This window comes from Cervus canadensis, chromosome 22 (genome assembly GCF_019320065.1).
Source record: "Cervus canadensis isolate Bull #8, Minnesota chromosome 22, ASM1932006v1, whole genome shotgun sequence".
NCBI lineage: Eukaryota > Metazoa > Chordata > Mammalia > Artiodactyla > Cervidae > Cervus > Cervus canadensis.
In genome coordinates this window covers 22,624,629-22,645,244 of record NC_057407.1, presented here as the reverse complement: position 1 = coordinate 22,645,244, position 20,616 = coordinate 22,624,629, and the positions used below count along the sequence as shown (strand labels likewise).

The following is a 20,616-nucleotide window of genomic DNA, read 5'->3' as shown; positions in this document are numbered from 1 at the left end:
ATCTCAAGTATTAAGGACAGAGATCTAGAAAGTAATACATATTGATTGTCTTTGCATCTTATAATTACTTCTTAGCCCAGTGATTCTTATCATAGAACCTCTCCCACAGTAAGCATACATCACAAACATTCTGTACGTAATTTCACAAGTTCACAGCTCTCCTGAGAGCCTGTTCATGGTCTCCATTTCAAAAGTGGTAACAATTTCCAGAAACTGACTCATTTTCTCATGTACATCCCAGAAGTGCCACCTTCTCACTATCTTCCATTTATTTTGTGAGCAAATCAATGTTACCAATTAAAAACTATCTAGAATGCCAATGAGCACAAACATATTTGGCTTGAAAACATTTTATTCAACATTTATTTTGGATGTTGCTTCCCACCTTTTAAATACAAAAAAGACATTTCAGTAAAAACAAATATATAATGAAGTCATCTTCCTTTGTGTGAAGAAATATGAATGAATTCTGCATTAACATTTAAAAGCAAAATAGTTCACTGCCAAAACTTTACATATCTCGAGAGCACAACAGATTCTAAACACACTGAGATCATGCTGCTAATTCAACATTCTTGGGAATGGAGAGTGATTCCTTGGGCTATGGTTTAGGATCAGTCTCCATGCTTGCTTCTTGAGCTTCTTCTACCTCTGAGAGCTTTTCATCATCTGCAGTTGAGAAAGAAACATAAAACTCTAATCAAATTTGCTTAAACTATATGTTTGATGAATATATGAAAACATTTTTGTGCTTTATAAGTGAATATATTTAAAGCAAAAATGGCAAAATGGCACCCTATGATTGCAACTGACCCACACAAGGGTGTTTGGTTTTTAAAAGTCCGGCTCTGGTTGCTGTTATTAGTTGAACTCCTGGAGGAGGGAATGGCGGCCCACTTCAGTGTTCTTGCCTGGAGGGTTAGATGGACAGGGGAGCCTGGTGGGCTACAGTCTATGGGATCGCAAAGAGTTGGACGTGACTGATTGACTAAGCACACATTAGTTGAATCAAAATGCAAAATTTATGGGATAGACTTCAATTTAAAAAAAGTTCCCTCTGGTCATTAAAATATCTACATAGGGACTTCCCCGGTGGTCCAGTGGCTAAGACTCTGTGCTCCCAATGCAGGGGAACTGGGTTTGATCCCTGGTTAGGGAACTAGATCCCTCATGATGCAACTAAGAGTTGGCATGCCGCAACTAAGACCTGCTGCAGTCAAATAAATTAATCTTTAAAAAGTAAAATCTACACGAACATTCATTTTACAGTCATGCTACTTACTTTCCAGTGTTTGCTGAAGTTCATGGATGGTACTAAGAAGAACATGAAACTGTTTCCTTCTCAATTCCAGCTGTGTTAGTAAGAAAAAAAATTAATACACAATGATCTATACACCAATACAAAACACAAAGACTAATACACATCACATGCAAATACCTTATCTTCAACACTTTCTTTAATATGTGAAAGATGTTCTAATTCTTTTCCCAGAGCCTCTAGTTCTCTGAAAAAAAATGAAACTGTTATATTTTGCTAATTGGTAGAAAAGAATTCATAATTAATATCTAACTTTTTAGTTACTAAATAATAGTATTTATTATAAGGGATAAGGAGTTCTAACCTCCATTAAGATGAGACTTTTAAAACTAAGGGTGATTCCTTAACTTCTAAATATGTACTAATTTTCATTAAAATTAAATTTTAGATAATTAATTTTAAAGTATAGGAAAACTTGACAATAGGATATCAAACCCTTTTAACATTTTGTCATAATTCAAAACTTTTTTTTTTTTGGTAAATGTGGTAAATTGCAGAATAATTAAATACCCTTTGAACTTTAACCCCTAGTCCTCTGAACCAGGACTTTTTCCCTCTTCTACTATCCATTCAGGCAATCCTTATATTATACCAATCCTTTTTTATGCATATATTTGTATCTCAATAATATACAGCATCAGTATATAATATTTGGAGGGCTCTAACTTTTATAAACAATTATTATTCTGTATGTATTTCAGAAACTTAGTAATAATTTAAAGTTCATTATATATATCTTCTGTTTTTCTTTTCACTGATTGTTTTTTAAATTGGTGTTTGGAAAGTGTTTATTTCCAAATTCTCTATAACTCCTATTTAGTATTCTACATGAGTAGACCATATCCTATTTATGTTTCTGTATTGATACATACATGCATTTATTTTAGAACTATAGGCAGTAAGGTTGGCAGAAGGAAAAATCTAATCAAGAGGTATTAGAATCTATAATTTTTAAGGTTGACCCCTACTTTTTGAAACATACGATATATTCCCATAGAAATGGAATGTGTAGACTAGTATGTAAACATTTATGTATAAACATTAGTTCTTTTCAAAGTAAAGCTCTAAACTTACTTTAATGTCTCATGCCTGTCTGGATGATGCTGGATCACTTTTGCCAGTGCATCATATTCTGAAAGATACAAAAATACTTGCCAAAATAAGATATTTTGAACCTGAATATCAAAACAAAATGTCTAACATCACAAATCTCTCCTAATTATTTTCCTAGTAGATAAAGAAGTGGAAACATTGAAGGATATGCGGAGTATTGCCACCTTCCTTTCATTCGATTATAACTGCAACAAGTCATGACTTCACAAGTATGTTCCAAACAAGGATTTTAGCTCCTATTCTGTCTTTCCATTTACGTATCCCTGGGTAGAATACAAGGGGCTAGCGTAACAGAAAGTGAACTTAAGTCATTATTGTTCATCAAGTAGACTGATTATGAACATAAGAGAATCTTATTATTTGCCCAGCAAATCGAAGACCAAAAAGGTGATCTATAATTAATTAACAAGGTATCCTACAATTAATTTCAAATCTTAGACAATGTGAAATTATACTTCTCACTCATTTCAAAGGTAAAGATCTAATGATTCAGGAACTTTGTTTCTGCTCCACTAAGACCTCCAAGATAAGTCATGTATCTCTTGTTAACACTTTTCCTATGAAATGATATATGGCAGCATTTACTTAAAAGCCTCAATAATCTACCAAAACACTGTAAAATTTTTTTTAATGATTTTTCAGTTGATATTAGTTCTTAAATAAGTTGGTATATCCTGCTCTAAATTGGCCACTGCAACCTGACCACATACATTTTAGACTGAATTAAAAAACCATCTTTTAAAAATAAGGAATTAAACATCATCTTAATTAACTCATTAAAAAGTAAAATTGTTTGTTGACAGTGTTATTAATTCAATATAAGTGTGATTTTTAATAAAATATTTTTGGATTACAAAATAATACATATTCAATATAAACAACAACAACAACAAAACCTAAATGATAAAACTCCACAACTCCAAAATAATTATTAACATTTTCTATATCATTCATGTATATGTCACAGTTGTGACTTTACATTATATTTTTAATCTTCCTTTCAACTTACATTATAGAAGGAGCAATGCCTCTGCCATTAAAATTATTTTGAACTAGTTGATATGAACTAAAATAAGGCAGACTTTAATTAAGAACAAAAGAGATGAGAAGAAAACTAAACTTTAACCTTCCTTTTCTAATAAAATCCAGGTAGATTGTAAATGTTTGCTTGCATAGTCCTTAATAAAAAAAGTCACTGGGCTTATATTCTTTCTTTCTTTTTTTTTTTTTTATGTAGTTCCATTAAACACACACAAAACACAAAGTCCTAAATCTAATGTACTTGTATAACATTATTTAGGCAAAGGGGTATGAGGACAGTAAAATGTGTGTATATATATATATATAATACTTAAAAAAATACTTGTTTAATCAACACAATCCACCAACTTTTTTTTAACCATGGCCTTCCTTCTCTGCTATTTTATTTTATTTTTTTAAACAATCAGAATTATTGTAATTAAGATAGATTTCCACCATGGGGAACTAGTTAATGTCTCCCAAAGTGAGACAATAGAGGCTTCAGGAGTATCCATGGCCCCAATCATCTTGTTCATGTGTTTAGTAAAATGAGTAACCTTAGTGCTCATATCAGGTATATATGTGCAGCACTGAGTATGAATGATGGCACAAGTTCCTCCCTGTGCAGCTGTCTTTAGAATATCTAAAGCCAATCTGTTTTGTAAAACCACCTTTCTAATTTGTGCTTGTTCAGCATTAAGAGCTGAAATAGCTTTTTGAGAATCTTGTAATGCCTGTTGAGTAAAATTAGTCAAAGCATCTACTCGTAGCATAACATCTGTAGTTCCCAAAGAGGGGACAAACACTGAAGCCAAATAATCATACCAGTGAAATACAGAACTTGTCCACCAACTTTTAAGGTGGGGTAAATAAGCAGGCTTTTCTGGAGGAGCCCTGAAAATATAAAGCCGTGGGTAAAGGCTAGACACCCCCCCCATCCAGCCTGGGGGAAGCCAAGCCCATAGGTAAGAGCCACATATCCAATAAGTCCCATTTGGAGCAAGCCAGCGTGACTGAGATATCCAGTCCCAATTACTGCCTGGCCAGACAAAGGTAGATCCTGAACTGGGGTTGGAAAACATGGGAATGATTACATTACATATTTCCTGAGGCAAAAATCCCAATTGTTTCCAATCATTGTAATTAAGTTGTTGGCTAACTTTGGGGGATGGCTCTGTTTGTTCCCAGCATATAGGGGCAGTAGATATTAGACATCCTTTTTCAGGAGTTAGCCATATAACCTTATCCCATATTTGATAAACGTCAGGTAAAAAACCATCAGATCTAGACCTATTTGTCTTATGTGCAGCAAAATAGTCATTAAACTGAGACAGTGTATAATCAAAATTAAAAGTTACGTTATGTCCAAAGTTAAGGTACAAAGTATTGCACCAGTCCATTCTAGGGTTGTTAGATGTCATCAGACAAAGAAAAGGCATCACATGTGATTGTTGTCGAAGGTATTCGCAGACCTGGAGAAAGTCTTTTCCTTGAAGTGGAGATGTCCACCATGGGAAGCCTTCCACTGATGAAGAGGGGAGTGCTCCGCAGACCCAGCAGTTAGACCGATTGTGGAATGCAGCATAGGAGTGAGCCCAGGACAGGAAGGCATTGTCTTGAGGATCAAACGGCAGACTCAGAATTTCTGGAGTCAGCAGAAGTAGGCTCACATAGATTATCAGGCCCATCTTGTCCTGAAGGATCCCGGACGAGGCCCCAAGATGAAAGGTTGTTGCTGAACGATGAGATGCGGGATTCTTGGCCTCCGGAGGAGATGAATTCAATCCAGGGCCAGAGACCAGGCTGGATCGCTCAGAGCTTTTGTGTAATAAAGTTTTATTAAAGTATAAAGGAGATAGAGAAAGCTTCTGACATAGGCATCAAAAGGGGGCAAAAGAGTACCCCTTCTCTGCTATTTTAAACAGTAATATAGTTTTTAAAGAATTAAGTTTGTCTCCTAATTCTTTTTTATAATTTAGGTTGATTCTAGCTGGAGGTTTCATCTCACCACGTTAAAAGCTGCATGAAAATACTAGTCAGTAATGAAGTATTTGCACACTACATCCCACAAAACCCTTACCTTGCCGGTTTTTTCGTATTCGTTTTGCTTGAAGAATCTGCTTCTTGCACTCTGCAATTTTTTCATGGGCTCCAGCAATGCTACATTCTATATAAAAAGTTTTTTTTTAAGATACTTATAACAACATGTATAATCTCCATTTTCAGTTTTAAAATGTGTTTTTAAATTTAGTTTCCTTGCTAATAAAACAGATGCTGGCGTTTAAAACACAGCTGTAACTCAAAGTATATCATATTAGAATATATTCTTTCTATTAATGTTGTTATTATTGTACCACTAACCAAAGAAAAATGTTAGTAAATATTGTTTCCCTTAGCCCATAAAAATTAAAATTACAGACAGAAACAATTACTTTGTTTCCTTACCTATCTCTTTGTAAATTTTTTCATAATTTTCCATTTCTCTGAGATTCATATCATATACCAGCAAAGTTTTGCCCATTGAAAATTCACATTGGGACAGTGTGCTCAGCATACGTTGGTACTGGCTGTATCTAACATAAAAGAGAGAGAAAGAGAATAAAGATTTTGTGGATTTCCAGCTCAATCATTATAATGCAGGCACACCTTTGCTAAGTAAATTATGCCAGGTTCTGAGAGAATATGCTTTATTTAAAATAATTTGAAATATCTGTCCCTTAGGTTTTCTTTTTCCAAATGTGGTTTACTTGAATTTATAAACTGTATTAGTTACAAATGTAAAGCTGGTACTGTAGCTGTTAGCAATATAAGTTTAATTCAAACAACTATTTGTTGAATTTTGCTTAATATCCTTTTAAAAATGTTTTAAGATGGTTTTTATTGTCACAATTCTGTTCTCAATTTTTTCACTGTATATAATTATTTATCTATGTGAAAAGCTAATTCAAATGATGAAAAAACTCTTTAAGTTAGAAATTTATCAAATATATAAAACCTTGCAGCAATTTGATTAGTACGTTTAAAAAGAAGAGAAAATTTCATTTAAGTATTTTGTCTTACTAAACACTTATCTGCTTTTAAAAGGGACCAAAGTAATAAGTCTGAATTTAACCCTCATTTCTTATCACTGCACCTTCTGCACATTTTAACAAACATAAAAGTAGCCTCTGAAAGGAAGGCTGGAAAAACCTACTGTGGACTCTGTTAATAAGTGAAAATACGAAAAACTGACAGCACTATATGTATGGTCTAAAAAAAAAAAATCACACCAGGACATTAGCATAGTAACGGCAGCAACATGAAATACCCCTCTTCCTGAGATCCTGAGTTGCACCATTTAATGAAACTTTTCACCAGCAGATTAATTCTCCGATCATCTCCAGCACCATCTCCATCGATTAGGAGACGCTTCCGTATGACTTCGTCTGGAGGACAGAATAATGTGAATTAAAATGACTGTCTGGTTCCTGTTCACTTTCAGGGACAAATAAGCAACACCACTACACATTCATTTATCTAGAAGAAAACTACTGAAATGTAAATGTACTTGATGCCACTGAACTGTACATAAAATACTGTGCTTAAAAGAATTAAAATGGCCAATTTTATGTTAGGTAGGTTTTAATGTAATTTCCATATATAATTTCCATGTATATATATGGAAAGTTATTAAGTGTCTCATGTCAGGCACTGTTTTAGGGGCTGGAGTTATAGCAGGGAAAAGCCTTGCCCTCAAAGAACTGACATTTTATTGCCAGGCTATAGAGTAAAAATAATTTTCAGGTACTACCAGAGAAATAAGTCAATAATTCTTGGAGAAACTTTTTGGGCAAAACCTGTTCAGACGGAAGAAAGCCTGAAGCATTCATGTTGTTGAGTACTGTAAGGTACTGCTAAAAGGAACAGAGAGAAAAGATTTAAAGACATAGTGGGAGACTAGAAAAAGAGAATGAGATGTGTCAGAGAAAAAGGAATTTTTTGGGGGGTGTGATTTAGTAATTCAATCTGTAATGTTTCTTTCCTCCTGAGGACTTCTTCTTCTTCTTTTTTTTTAAATGTCTGTCTCCCTTTTGCTCCAAGGAAAAGAAAAAGAAAAAGGAATAGAAAAGCAATGCAGATGACAATGCTGAGTAACAAGTAGGGCCCCAGTGGGCTTGCTTGGCAGCCCTGAGCTAGTGTTCTTCCTGGACAAGATAATGCTGGATCATAACAAGAGATGTGCAAGTTGAAACCACAATAAGATATCACTCCATCTTTCAGACTGGTAAAGATCAAAGACCTGATAATAAGTGATGGTAAGTGTGTTGAGAAATCACACTTACATACACTGACAGAATGTAAGTGGTGTGCTCTTTGCAAGGCAGCTGGACAATCAGATAATATTCCAAATGCATATACCTTTTTGACCCCTTTAGTCCAGTTCTAGGAAATCATCCTATAGATGCATGTGCACCCATGCACAAAGATAAATGTAAAAGGATTGTTCTTAAGAGTGCTGCTTGTAGTGAGTGAAGTGAAGTTGCTCAGTCGTGTCCGACTCTTTGTGACCCCATGGACTGTAGCCCACCAGGCTCCTCCGTCCATGGGATTTCCCAGGCAAGAATACTGGAGTGGGTTGCCATTTCCTTCTCCAGGGGATCTTCCCGACCCAGGAACATGGCAAACCTAAACATTCACCAGGAAGAGACTGGCTAAATATAAAAGAGTTGTTAAGTGTAGTAATATGCAGGGACTTCCCCAGCGGCCCAGTGGTTAAGATTCCATGCTACCATTGCAGGGGCGTGGGTTCGATTCCTGGTTGGAGAACTAAGACCCCACATGCCTCACAAGGGGCCAATAAAGAAACAGACATACAAACACAAACTGGTAATTGCTGAATCTCATGTTTTTAAAAAGAGGTAGTAAGATTCAGCCAAAAAATAGTGTGGATGTATATATTAATATCATAAAAATCTCCTTAGATGTGTTAAGTAAAAGGAAAATAACACAGGTACAGAGAAGCGCATAGTTTGCTGCCATTTGTGTAGAAAACAAGGAGGCCATCTGTGTATGTATGTGCCCATCACACGTGTGTTTATGTATTCAGCAAATATCTTTGGAAGGATTCATAAGAAACTGGTAATAGTGGCTATTTCTGATAAGAGGTACTACAGAGGATGAGATTTAATTTTTATGATTTTATAGGATTGTCTTTTTTTTTTTTAAACCATATGCAGGCATTTAAAAAATAATTTCTGAAGTGTGAATAATTCCTAGAGAAGCTGCATGATGAATCAACAGCAAAATCTTAAAACAATAGTTCCTGTGTGTCGGCAGAAGTATTTTTGAGTGCAGGTGCAGGGGAGATAAACTTTGGAAGGCAGATGGCTCCAGTTTTTTTTCCCCCCAGTTTCAAAATCTATTCTGTGACAACATCAGATAAACATGTTTAGAATTGGGTTTTGTTCTCAGAGTCGTGGCTGTCACAGACGGCTCAAGCTACGGATTCAGCAAGTGTTTTAATTTTACACTGAAAGATATAAACTAATGGTTTCCTCTTTTAACCACCAATAATGTTATTTGAGGAGACTGAGGCAAAACACAGTCCTGGCAGAGATTAAATACAAAAAATGAAACTGATTTTTTTATAAAGTCACAATCATGTTTTAACTTTGTTAAAAGTAAACGTTCAGGGGGTGAGCAGTCCTGTGGTCACTTGATGCTATTTAGTTTATTTTTGATCTTCCTACCTCTACTCTTTCAAGCCCCCAAGAGACTCCATCTTCCTCCCAGATAACTAGGGACCCTCCTTTATGGAGGACGATGGATTTCAAACGTAAACGAATGTAGGAAACAGGGAGTGGGGAAATTGAGGATTGAGTACCTAAAGCGAGAGTTTATTACCAGATCTGGTTTTTCAAGGGATTTTTAAAGTTTGGTGACTAACTGAAAATGTTTCCAGAACATTTAGTGATCTTTTCAGCTGTGTACTTAATCTGTGCACTTGTTTACATATGTATGTAATATTCCAATTACAAAAATTTTTGAAAAATGTTTAAAGCATTATACAGACCAAATAAACTTGGGGGAAAGGTTCATCAGGACCCATCCTATGTCCTGTTCATTCTGTTTCCTCTCCAGTCTCTCAGACTGTGTCTTTACATTTCTGATGCTCAATAAATATTGTAAAATTGGATCTGTGGTGCCTGCCTGGGAACATCTGCCCTCCAAATAGCTTTGTCTCAGTAAAACACTAACAAGGACTAACATGGAACCATCTTATCTTAGGTCCATAGCAGATTTCTCTTCCTGGACAAAAGACATGAATATCTGATCAATGAGCAGCAGTGTCCACAGGTGCCAGACTAACCTCTTGAGGACGTGAAGTAAAGGCATGAGTTCCTTCACTCTAGCTGGAGCCATAACACACAGTATGAATGCACACACACAGAGGCTGAGATTGTTAAGTAAGTGATACCGACACACAGCAGATTAGGAGGAGAGCTTCCTTTAGCTTGGGGGGAACAGGGGAAGAGGATTTTAAGCTGCCTTTTTATCCCCTTTTTTTTGGCCCTCCCCCTTGACTTGTGGGATCTTAGTTCCCTGACCAGGGACTGAACCCATTTCCTGGAAGCATGGAGTCTTAACCACTAGACCACCAGGGAAGTCCCTAAAGCTGCTCTTCTGATATTTGACCAACATTGGTCAAAAAAAGAAAGAGCTAAAAGGCATTTTAACAGTATCTATGGAAATTTCAAACATGTATTCTTTGACCCCCCAAATCCTAGATATACTTGCCCATATGCAATATGACATGCTTATTGGCAGCAGATTAAGATATATAAATTTTGGTATAAGAATATGATAAAATAATACAAAGTTATAAAAAACAAATAATGAGGAGAAACTGTGTATATTGAAAGGAAGACCACTTAATACAACTTGTTAAAAGAGCAAGGTGAAGAATCCTATTTATGGCATGTTTCTTTTCAGATAAAAGTAGGGAAATAAGTATATTCATATGTGTCGATGTTCACATAGATATACCGGAATGATATACAAGAAACTACTATAAGGAGTTACCAAAGAATCGAGCAGGGTAAGCTGGGTAGCTGGAGGACAGGCTGGAAGATGTCTTTATGTTACTTGATTTTTGAACCATATGTCTTATATTTTTGAAAATGTCTTATATTACTTCATTTTTGAACCATATAGTAGTCAAAATGTGTTAGCTGATGTTTGCAAAAAGAAAGCAAGCTATGACTGTGGTGATGGTATCATAGCTGTCTGTATCTGATAGCTCAGCTGGTAAAGAATCCACCTGCAATGCAGGAGACCCCAGTTCGATTCCTGGGTCAGGAAGACCCCCTGGAGGAGGGCATGGCAGCCCACTCCAGTATTCTTGCCTGGAGAATCCCCATGGACAGAGGAGCCTGGCGGGCTACAGTCCTAGGGTTGCAAAGAGTCAGACACGACTGAGTGGCTAAGCACAGCACACAACTGCATCCAATTATACACAACACATGTAGTTCTTAGTGTATCAATTATACTTCAACAAAAGTGGAGGAAGGAAAAGAAAGAAAGCAACCTAAAATCATGTCTCTCCCCACCTCACCTGCAATAGGCAGGGAGAAAGCTGTGAGCTAAGGCAGAGGTGGGGATTGCAAAGCTGGGTCTTGGATGTGAGCACTCTCCCTAGGACACTAGGAAGTCTGGGGGCCTGGAGACCGATGTCAAAACCCAAGCACATACAGGCAGTCAGAGGTCAGATTGTGGAAGTCCAGAGTAGTGAATGCCACACTGGTAGACTCAGATCCTGTTGGCAGGCAACAAGTTGGAATTGCTGGAGATTTGTGATGGGACTTTCTAGGAGGATCAAGTGTACAAAATGGGGTGCAACTGTGAAGCGCCCACAGGCTGGGAGGCTAGTTAGGAGGCTCCCAAAGCATATGCCCACCGAAGGAGCTAAAAGGGTGTGAATTAAAGCGGAGATCAGAGTCACAGGTCCTGGAAGGCAGACAAGGGCTCAACAGAGACTTGGTTAGGAAAAGGCAGGAGCCAGGACCAACTGGCTGGCACGAGCAGGGCAGGCTGATCCGTTCTGCAGCACAGGGGACATGCTGTCCAGGCCTCAAGGTCTTTCTCTTGCTTGAGCCTGATCCCTCTTTCGTCTACGGAGCGTTTCTTCACAGCCAGACCCCAAGTCAAAAACGGGCCAGTGTTCTGGTTAGTCTGCAGTATTTACTTTGTGTGCGTGACCAACTTTTAACTTCATCTGTAAAAATGGGAATAAAACAATCCACTTCATAGGACTGCTGTGAAACCTTATGGAAATAAAAGTATACAAGTTCCTGTTCACTATAGGAAAACAAAAAAGAAAAAAGCAAAGTTATTCTTATCTTCATGTTAAATTTAATTCCCAAAGTAATGTGAAACTGTGAATAATTGCTGGAGCTCTATCTATAGATACATCTATATACTGATATAGTTATATAAGATGCATAGAAAGTTCTGCATAGTTACGATTTATCACAAATTTGCTTGTCTCAAGCTTCAAGCTATAAGGTCATTGTATTCCTAGCTTAAACAGCATAGGTAGTTGCTGCCTAGGAATGTCTGTGGGGATGAGGAGGACTGAAATTATATATATATATTATATAATACATATTTATAGTTATATTAATATACAACAATATATACTAATATAAAATATACAATATAAATATATTTATATATAATTAAAATATAATCTAAATATATTTATATATAATATAGTTTATATTATATAAATTATAAATATTATATATTTTATGTTATAAATTATATATTTTATATATAAATAATATATAATTTTATATATTTTTATATTATATATGTTATATATAATTATATATCACATATCAAGTATAATATTAATTAAATATTAATATATGTTAATATAATCATGCATTATTTACATTGTATATTAATATATATTAAAATATATAATTATGTATTATAATATATTCCAATATATGACACATATAATTATATATATATATATATATATAAAGTACAGAGCGCAGCTCCAACAGCAACAAATGAAAAGGGTAAGTTGCCTGTCTGAAATTTCTCTGCTCTTTTTAAATTTAAAGATGGCCAGCTGCTGATGGTTCCTGGCATGTATGACACGAGCATTATTTTTAATTGTACCTCATCAATTAGCTCTAGACTGGACACACCTAAACATGTTCTGTTTACTATATGCATTGACTTCATAAATTATTATCATGCTTGAAGCTCTCTGTAAGCAATCTGAATAGTAATATTAAGTCAGGAGGCCCTTGGTCTACCTGTAAAAATAATGAAGTTGGTTTAGAAATTATTTCAGTGATGTTATCAACATCATCCCTTAGTTGTCACAATAGTTGTCACAATCACTTTCTTTACTGAGTACGAGGATCAAAACCACCTTGGAAAAGCCTTTAACCCAAAATACCTAATGTCTGCTCCGAGAATGGTGGCTTTCCACCAGATTTTAGGCTTGTATGAAGATTTCTTATTGGATTCAGTTATATGGGTAGCATAGTATACCCTATAAAATGTCTGCCATTCAAAATCACTTTCAAATCAGTTCTGACACAAGCATGATGATGAGCAAATATTTATTTGAAAAACTGGGATGCATTTTTTTATATGCCTATCTTATATGCCATCCTCTATCTAGAATACAAAACTGCTTAACATGCTAAATAGGTCTGCTAAATAGGTCTCAAGAGAGCCATTTTAAAGGGTTAGATTTTAATTCCCAACTTTTCATAAACAGGCTGGAAGAAAGGCTGGACTCCTTTACAGTTATTAGACCAACTCTCCATTTCCAAGCCTCTGGTTGATTGACATAGCCATTGCAGTTGTTTTCTCGTTTTAGTGTGGAAAGGACAATCTCTCATAAACCCATACTTACACTGCTTTCACAAACTAATTGTTATTCCCTCAAAGTGGCAATTAAAACCTTGATTATAGAACAAGTTTTCATAGCCTCTTGGAGCAGATGTTCAAAAAGGAAAGAGAAGGACAATTTGGAAGATAATAGTGGGCTAAGTTCCAAAACTCTTACTTTAGGGACAGGTCAAGGCTTGACAAAAGGTAAGAGCCTGTCTTGTAACTTCCTCCTAGGGTTAAGCTGCTGTCAAATGTGCCTCCCAGTCTGCTAGACCTCACAGCTCTCAATCTCACCTGCTTTTCAGAAATGGCAATTCTGTGATTTCTCAGTGAGGATCAGCATTTCCTTTCTAAAGGTTCTTTAGCAAGATATTCTGAAAAGTACACAAATGAACCACTGGCTTTTTCTCAGTGCTCCTAAACACTCTGGATCCAAACGGAAAATTACAGGAAGGGATAACTGGAGATAAGATTACAGAGGAAAAAACAGCTGGCTACTAGGAAACCAATGTAACACTCTGTATTAAAAATACAGATACTTTTGACCTGTCTTCTAGAAGTGATTCCCACTGTGTACAAAGATAACTATGCAAATATCTCCACTGTCATACTATTTATAAAAGTTAAAGAAAAAAAAAAGGAAAATAACAAAAAACATTTAGAAGAGGATTGATTAAAAAACTAGTAGAATACCACAAAAGAATAAGGTAGGAGGAGCCCCAAAAGGTATTAGAAAGAACTCAGAGATGTATCATTAATTATGGAAGTATAGTTCAGAACAGCATGTAAATATTTGTCTAAAACTTTACATATGCATACTGGTACACCAACTAACATACACACACACACACACACACACACACACATATATATGCAATGCTTACAATATGCTCATTTAGTCTCACAAGAGCCCAGTAAAGTGGATATTATTACCCCAATTTTATAATGAAGGGACTGGAAGTTACTTGTGCAAATTAAATGCCGTAAGTAGAGTGGAGTTGGGACTCACACTCAGGAGTTTGACACCAGAGAAGGTGCTTGTTACCTTTGATGGCATTTGATAATCATTCTGGAAGGGTACACAAAAAACACCTTACAGAAACTGCCACTGGGGACTGGGCTGAGCTGTGGAAGGTGAAGAAGGGAAGGTTTTCACTGTCCCTTGGGGCATTTCTTCTGAATTTCCTGACATGTACCACTTTTCTTCCTCACAGTATTGAGTTGTTATTTGGATAGAGAACTTACTGGTCACTTTGAGGTATTTTTCTTCATTTTTTCTGTATTGAAAATTCTCACCAGTGTTCTTTAGTAAATCTGTGACGTGTTAACAACAAAAAAGAAAACTGGTTTGACTTGACCTATTAACAAGAGGAGGGACTAAGGCCATGTCAAAACAACGTGTGTGCAAATTCCTGTTACGTTCATCACTAGGTCACCACGGCTTAATGGATTATTAAGCTGAATTACGAATATACCACTGTGTTGGATTCCTCCTGGTAAAATAATACTGAGCCCCTCCTTTGAAGAAGCTTAAAATCATTAAAACAACTATTAAGGCCACCAATGTTAAGACACAAAAAAGTCAGATGGAAAGAGTAAGGTGCTTTGATTCATCCATGTAAACAGGGATCTCTCCGGAGACACTTAGGCCCAGTCTAAATAAATTGCTGATACCAAAGTAAATGACAAAAACCAAAATTACATTAAAAATTAAAAAAGAAAAGCAGAAAAATCAATGTTGAGGTCCTTCATTTTTCTCTGTTGTTGCTGTTCTGTCGCCAAGTTGTGTCTGACTCTTTGCGACCTCATGGACTGCAGCATGCCAGGCTTCCCTGTCCCTCACCATCTCTGGTTTTTCTCTAGATTTATTTAAATGTTTAGAGTATGACCCTAATCAAGTCAAGGTTGAAACTCCAATGACACTTTGAGATGCCTTTTATCTTGGCTAAAGAAATATTACTTAATATTTGAACTGCTTCAGTAACCCCTGTGCTGGGACCACAGATGAGAGAACAAAGTGGGCAAATCCATTGGTACTTGTGGGGGAAAAAAAAAAAAGTCAAACAAACCCTTTGGCTACAAATGTGTAATTAACATTGGATCAACAACTGAAATCGGAACAGCAGCAGACAGTGTTTGTACACTCCTATTTGATGACCATACCTCCTGCTTCCTTTCACTCTGAAAAGTGTCCTGGTTTGGACAATCAATTAAATGGTCACTCAACTTTGAAGTGCTTTACATATATTAATCACACTTCATCCGTGGAAAAACCCAATGAAGTATGTATTATTATCTTCCTTTTACAGATGAAAAGTGTCATCTCTGTAGTTAGAGGAAAATATCCACAATTACATTATTAGGAAGTCATAGTGGCATTCCATTATTCTGTCACGTTGTTCACGGGCATGTTAAAAACCATTATTTCAAGTTTTAACAGGCATATTATCCATGCATTATACTTTCTAATTAAAAAAAAAAAAAGCAACACTGTCAAAACCAACAAGCTCTATTAAATGGAGTGTGCAGCCACATCCCGCTCCCTACTGCCCTTCTCATCATCCATCTGTTGCTCTGGCAGATCAAGACATATACCTAATGTTCTCTGTACTGCAAAAAGTGCTTCTGAAAAGCCTTCTATCAGGGTACTAACACTGTTTAACACCCTTTAAATTAACATACAAAATACAAACTGTGAACATAGTTTAAATTAACAGTGACAACATCTAAACTGTTTTTCCAGTCAGCCGAAATGCTGGGGTGGCAACAAAGAAGGAGAGAGAATGGCTTTGCCAATAACTAGCTTTGTGACAATAAGCTACTAACTTCCCAGGACCTCCACTTGTCCATGCAGAGATGATGCTTCTAGGGATAACATTTATAGTTCAGTTGGTGCCGTTCAGTCACTAAGTCGTGTCCAGCTCTTTGCAACCCGGTGGCAGCAGCACGCCAGGCTTCCCTGTTCTTCAATCTCCCAGAGCTCGCTCCAATTCATGTTCATTGAGTTGGTGATGCCATCTAAGTTCAGCATCTGTAGATAACAATATAGTATCTCTCCTTCCCTTAAAGGAGGGCAGATTATTCCTCCAATTAATCATTGTGTCCTTGCACAGGATATAAAGAGTTTCTCCTCCAAGAGCTCCCAGTCCAGTTGGATAGGCAAACCCAGATGTAAGGATTACATGAAAGCACAGCACCTGACCAGTCACTCAGATTGGCAAGAGGACATCCGCCCTCTTCAAGTCTCCAGAAACAGGTACTGGAACTTCTCCAAGAGCCCTTCAGGAGGCTGAGGATGTGGAGGCCAGCCACTCCTCAGTCTTCCCCACTGCCATCATCCTAATCAGAGCCCACATGGTTTCTCACTTGGACCACTTCTCCTTGGCCTCCCTGCTTCCATTCTTGGCTTCCTACAACTCATTCTCTACACAGAAACCCGGAATGATCCAAAAGATGACCACTTGAAACTCTCCGATCACTTCCAAGTGTGAGGCATGTGGGAATCTTAGTTCCCCAACCAGGGATCGGACCTGTGCCCCCTGCACTGGAAGTGTGGAACCTTAACCACCTGACTGCCAGGGAAGACCCTATCATCCATTTATTTTAATGTTTTCTCATTATAATTAGCTGCTTTAAATATTTTCTGGAACACACCATGTAAGTAAATTAAGTATATTGAGGCGTATAGCAGAAATATAATAAGATAATGTGGTTAACAGGTGAAAGATCAACTGGTTTTCGAAAAGAGCAGAGGAGAATATTTGATATGGGTCGTGAAGAATAAGTGGACAGTCACCAGGCAGAAAAGGCAGGAAGGGGAAATCTGCAGAGATAAAGAATGGGGGAAGGCACAGTCCTCATCAAAGGAAAGTGGAGGAGAGGCAAGTAAACCAACTCTGACACTTAACAGTATTTACTGGACATTACTGTGTCTCGGCCTCAGTGCAAAGCACTTCACAAGTTTTGCTGCATCTAATTCTCAAAACCAGCCTATGAAGTAGATTTTATTATCCCCATTTATAAGGAATGAAACTGAGGCTCAAAGAGGTTAATTAACCTACACAAGGTCAGACTGCTTATGAATGGCAGAGTGGGGATTCTGATGGTCTATTTGGATATAGTGGGCACTTGACTGCAATCAGTGTATTAGAACTCATCTTCCTCTTCACCTCCCTCTGACAAAACCTCTCTCTCCTTTGCCGTTCTCTACCTCGATGAATAGAACCGTCGCACTAATAAGCACATAGTCACTCCTATCAGAAACCTGGAATAATCCTTGGCCCTTCCCCTCACATCCACTCAGTCTCCTGACATTCGACCTCATCGGTTTCTTTTCCACCTGTCTGCTTCTCTGCCATTCCTCTTGGTCTCAGCCCCCATCCTTTCTCTCTAGGAACCATGGCAGCTGGTCCTTTGGCTTTGAGCTCAGGTTCTAGAACTTGCTACCTGTGCAACCCAGGGTTAAATTAACCTCCTTGTACTCCAGTGTCATCTGGAAAGTGGGGATGGTAATTAGAACATGCTTGGCATACTATCAATATGCTATAGATGTTAGAAAGGAGAGAGGCCAGTTACTTAACGCCTCACTTTCCCTTCCCTTCATTATTATTCAGAGTAGAGTGTGGTGGTTGTTTTTCATGCCATCTGATGACATCACACCAATGCTAAAATCTTTTAATGGTGTCCCATAACCATCAAAAATGTCTGGCTCATAACTTTCTAACTTCTAGCCAATGCTTATCATCTTTGAGTTTTCCAAAACTTTGTTACCTATGCACAAGTGGTTCTCCACCTGGAATACCAGTCAACAGTTAATACATCTACTAATCCTTCAAAAATGAGATTAAGAGTAACTGTTTCAGGGAGGTATTCTGATCTCTGAGAATGGATAAACAATCTTTGTTATGTGCTTCTACAATTCCCAACCTTCTACTTCCTCTGTAGTAACATTTTCCACCATGAAAACTTATTATCTCATGAGTCTTTCCCACCAGACTGTGACCTCAGAGAAGAGGTCTTGCCTGTTGGCCGGGGCTATAATCCCAAGACTTAGTCCAGATGGGATACATACCTACTGAAAAAAATTAACTGGAGTGAAGCTAAGCTTTAACTGGACCTTGAAGAGCCTCCACCTAACTAATCCCTGTCATGGTCACAAAACTTGGGCCTGTTATTCTTCTGCCCATGGCCTGGTCCTTTCATGTGGAGACCTTGTCTACCTTCAACTTTTCAGAAATGGCCTCTCCATAGGCATCCATTGGCCACTCTTCAAACAGACCCAGTGCCCCTAGACCTCCCCTTCCCAAATGTCAACAGACTTCTTCACTCCCTAACCGGATAGCTTTTTAGGTTCTCCCTCCAGTTGCCCATCATGCTTATGCCTGTCCACCTTCCCCAAGGTGTCACTCTATTCTGCTCTCTGTAGACTACCTACTGGGCTCCTTCTTACATGGGTCCACCTTCCTAAACTGACCTCACAACTTGCCAGAAACTCAGCCCCTACCTCTCCCTCCCTACTCCATCCCAGGGGACAAACCACCCTTCCCAAGACATGCACACACAAATGAGTCTTCCACGGATCTCCCGAGGTGGCCCCATCCCTCTGCTGGCTCTTCTTAATCTCCCAGGCACAGTCCCTGGCTGTCTTCCAAACACTCCGTCCACATCCACTCTTTTTTGATATTATCCCCAGTTCCCTCTCCCTACCCCCAGTCCAGGGCTAGCTCTCAGGCCTCCGTGCGATCCACTGTCTAGGGGACCTTCCCAGACACTTTGCAGGTGTCACCTCTGTACACCGACACCCCTGCACTCCTGTCCGGAGACCTCTCTCAGCTTTCCAACCTGGCGCGATCTCCACCCCCCACCCCCACCCCCCGGCCACCTCCTCGGAGTTCGCAGTCTCTTCCAGCCCCTCCTTAAGTCCTCCCGACCCCCAACGGCAAGGCCTCCAGCCCTTCCTCCCCTTCGCCGCCCCTCGGACCCCAGCGCCCCCACCCAGTGCTCCCTCACCACATCCTCCGAGAGCCTGGACCCCTTCCGGGTACCACCCACCCGCGCATCGCTGGCTGCCAGCCTGCTCAGGCCCCCACGTGTGCTCGCGGCCCCCGGACGATCCTCCCGGCGCACCCGCCCCACGCCCCGCGCGATCTCGGGAGAGCCGGCCGGGGAGCCCGAGGGGCTCCGAGGGGGGGACAGGGAGGGAGGCTCCGGGGAGAGGCTGAAGAGCTCGGGGGAAGCGGCCGGGAAAGGCCGGGTCTCCGAGGGACCCGATCCGGGAAGCCGAGGGGCTCCCGGAAGCAGCGGGGGAGGCCGGGGGTCTCGAGGGAGGCTGCGGCGGGGGCCGGGGAGGCCGCGCGGCTCCGGGGAGCGGGTCGGGGCGGCGGCGAGCGGGCCTCACCGTCAGTCACGGCTCCCATGGCGTGCGCGGCGGCGGCGGCGGCGCAAGCTGAGGCGGCGGTTGGCGGCGGCGGAGGTCAAACTCCCACAATGCAGCCGGGTAAACAGCCATGGAGGAGGAGGCGGCGGCGCCCGCGGCCGCCCGCTCCGCCGCCTGAGCCGCGCCGCGCCGCCGCCGCCGCGGGACCCGCGCTCCCCGCACTCCCCGGGGGCGGCCACGGCCAGCGCGTGTGGGGCGAGGCCAGGCGGGCGGCGGCGGCCCCGGTGCAACCCCGGCGCCCGCAGCCTGCCCCCCGCCCCCTGTCGCCCCCGCCCGGCCCACGCCCAGAGGCCGCCCCGGAGGCCGCCGCCAGACGCCAGGTGAGCTCGTCCGGGCGCCGCCGGGGCGGCTGGAGCCACGCGGGGTCCGAACCCCCAGCGCTTCCTAGGGGACGGCGGCCGCGGCCCCCGCCGCCCCATTCCCTCAGTCGCCGCTGGGGGTGGGCTCGCTCTCGGGGGCGGCGCGGGGAGAGGGGGCGCCCGGCCCGGGTTGAGCCCGGGAGTCGGGGGATGCGGGCCACAGAGGGGGCGCCTCGCGGGGGGTCCCCGTGAACTTTAGCGCCCACGCGCGCTTGGGCGGGTCTCGCACGGGGCGCGGTCCTCGAGCGAAAAAGGCCCCGGGTTCCAGGTGGCGCGGATCCGGCCCGGACGGCCGCCCCCTTCCCCTCGGGGCTCGGGCGGGTGCCGGAAAACAGGGACGGAGAAACTTAGCGACCTGCGGGCGGAGTTCGCTCAGCTCCGCGGTGCGGGGTGCCCGCCTTCCTCCCCGGGCGCCGGAATCCCCGCCGGCGACCGGGACGGGATGCTCTTATTTATTTCTCTCTCTCAGA

At 40.4% G+C, this 20,616-nt stretch overlaps 2 protein-coding genes across 9 annotated transcripts in view; one reads left to right on the top strand and one right to left on the bottom strand.

Moving 5' to 3' along the window:
• Positions 1–334: 334 nt before the first annotated feature.
• On the bottom strand, positions 335–20,613 carry THOC7 (THO complex 7). Of its 8 annotated transcripts, none has more exons than XM_043442967.1 (8): positions 20,502–20,613; positions 6,759–6,876; positions 5,897–6,024; positions 5,532–5,618; positions 2,393–2,450; positions 1,439–1,505; positions 1,283–1,352; positions 335–669 (listed from the first exon to the last, which is right to left on the bottom strand). In XM_043442967.1, the coding sequence occupies exons 3-8, from the start codon at positions 6,003–6,005 to the stop codon at positions 602–604; spliced, it is 459 nt and encodes a 152-aa protein (XP_043298902.1). In that variant the 5' UTR covers positions 6,006–6,024; positions 6,759–6,876; positions 20,502–20,613; the 3' UTR covers positions 335–601. The 8 variants fall into 8 exon arrangements, with proteins under 8 accessions (XP_043298902.1, XP_043298900.1, XP_043298903.1 ...); XM_043442965.1 differs by lacking the exon at positions 20,502–20,613 and adding an exon at positions 19,749–19,904; XM_043442968.1 differs by lacking the exon at positions 20,502–20,613 and adding an exon at positions 14,597–14,616.
• Positions 20,055–20,616, top strand: part of ATXN7 (ataxin 7) — a 132,570-nt gene continuing 132,008 nt past the window's right edge. Inside the window, exon 1 of the mRNA XM_043442957.1 lies at positions 20,055–20,107. The gene's annotated coding sequence lies outside the window, so the exon portion shown is untranslated. The remainder of the gene's footprint in view (positions 20,108–20,616) is intronic.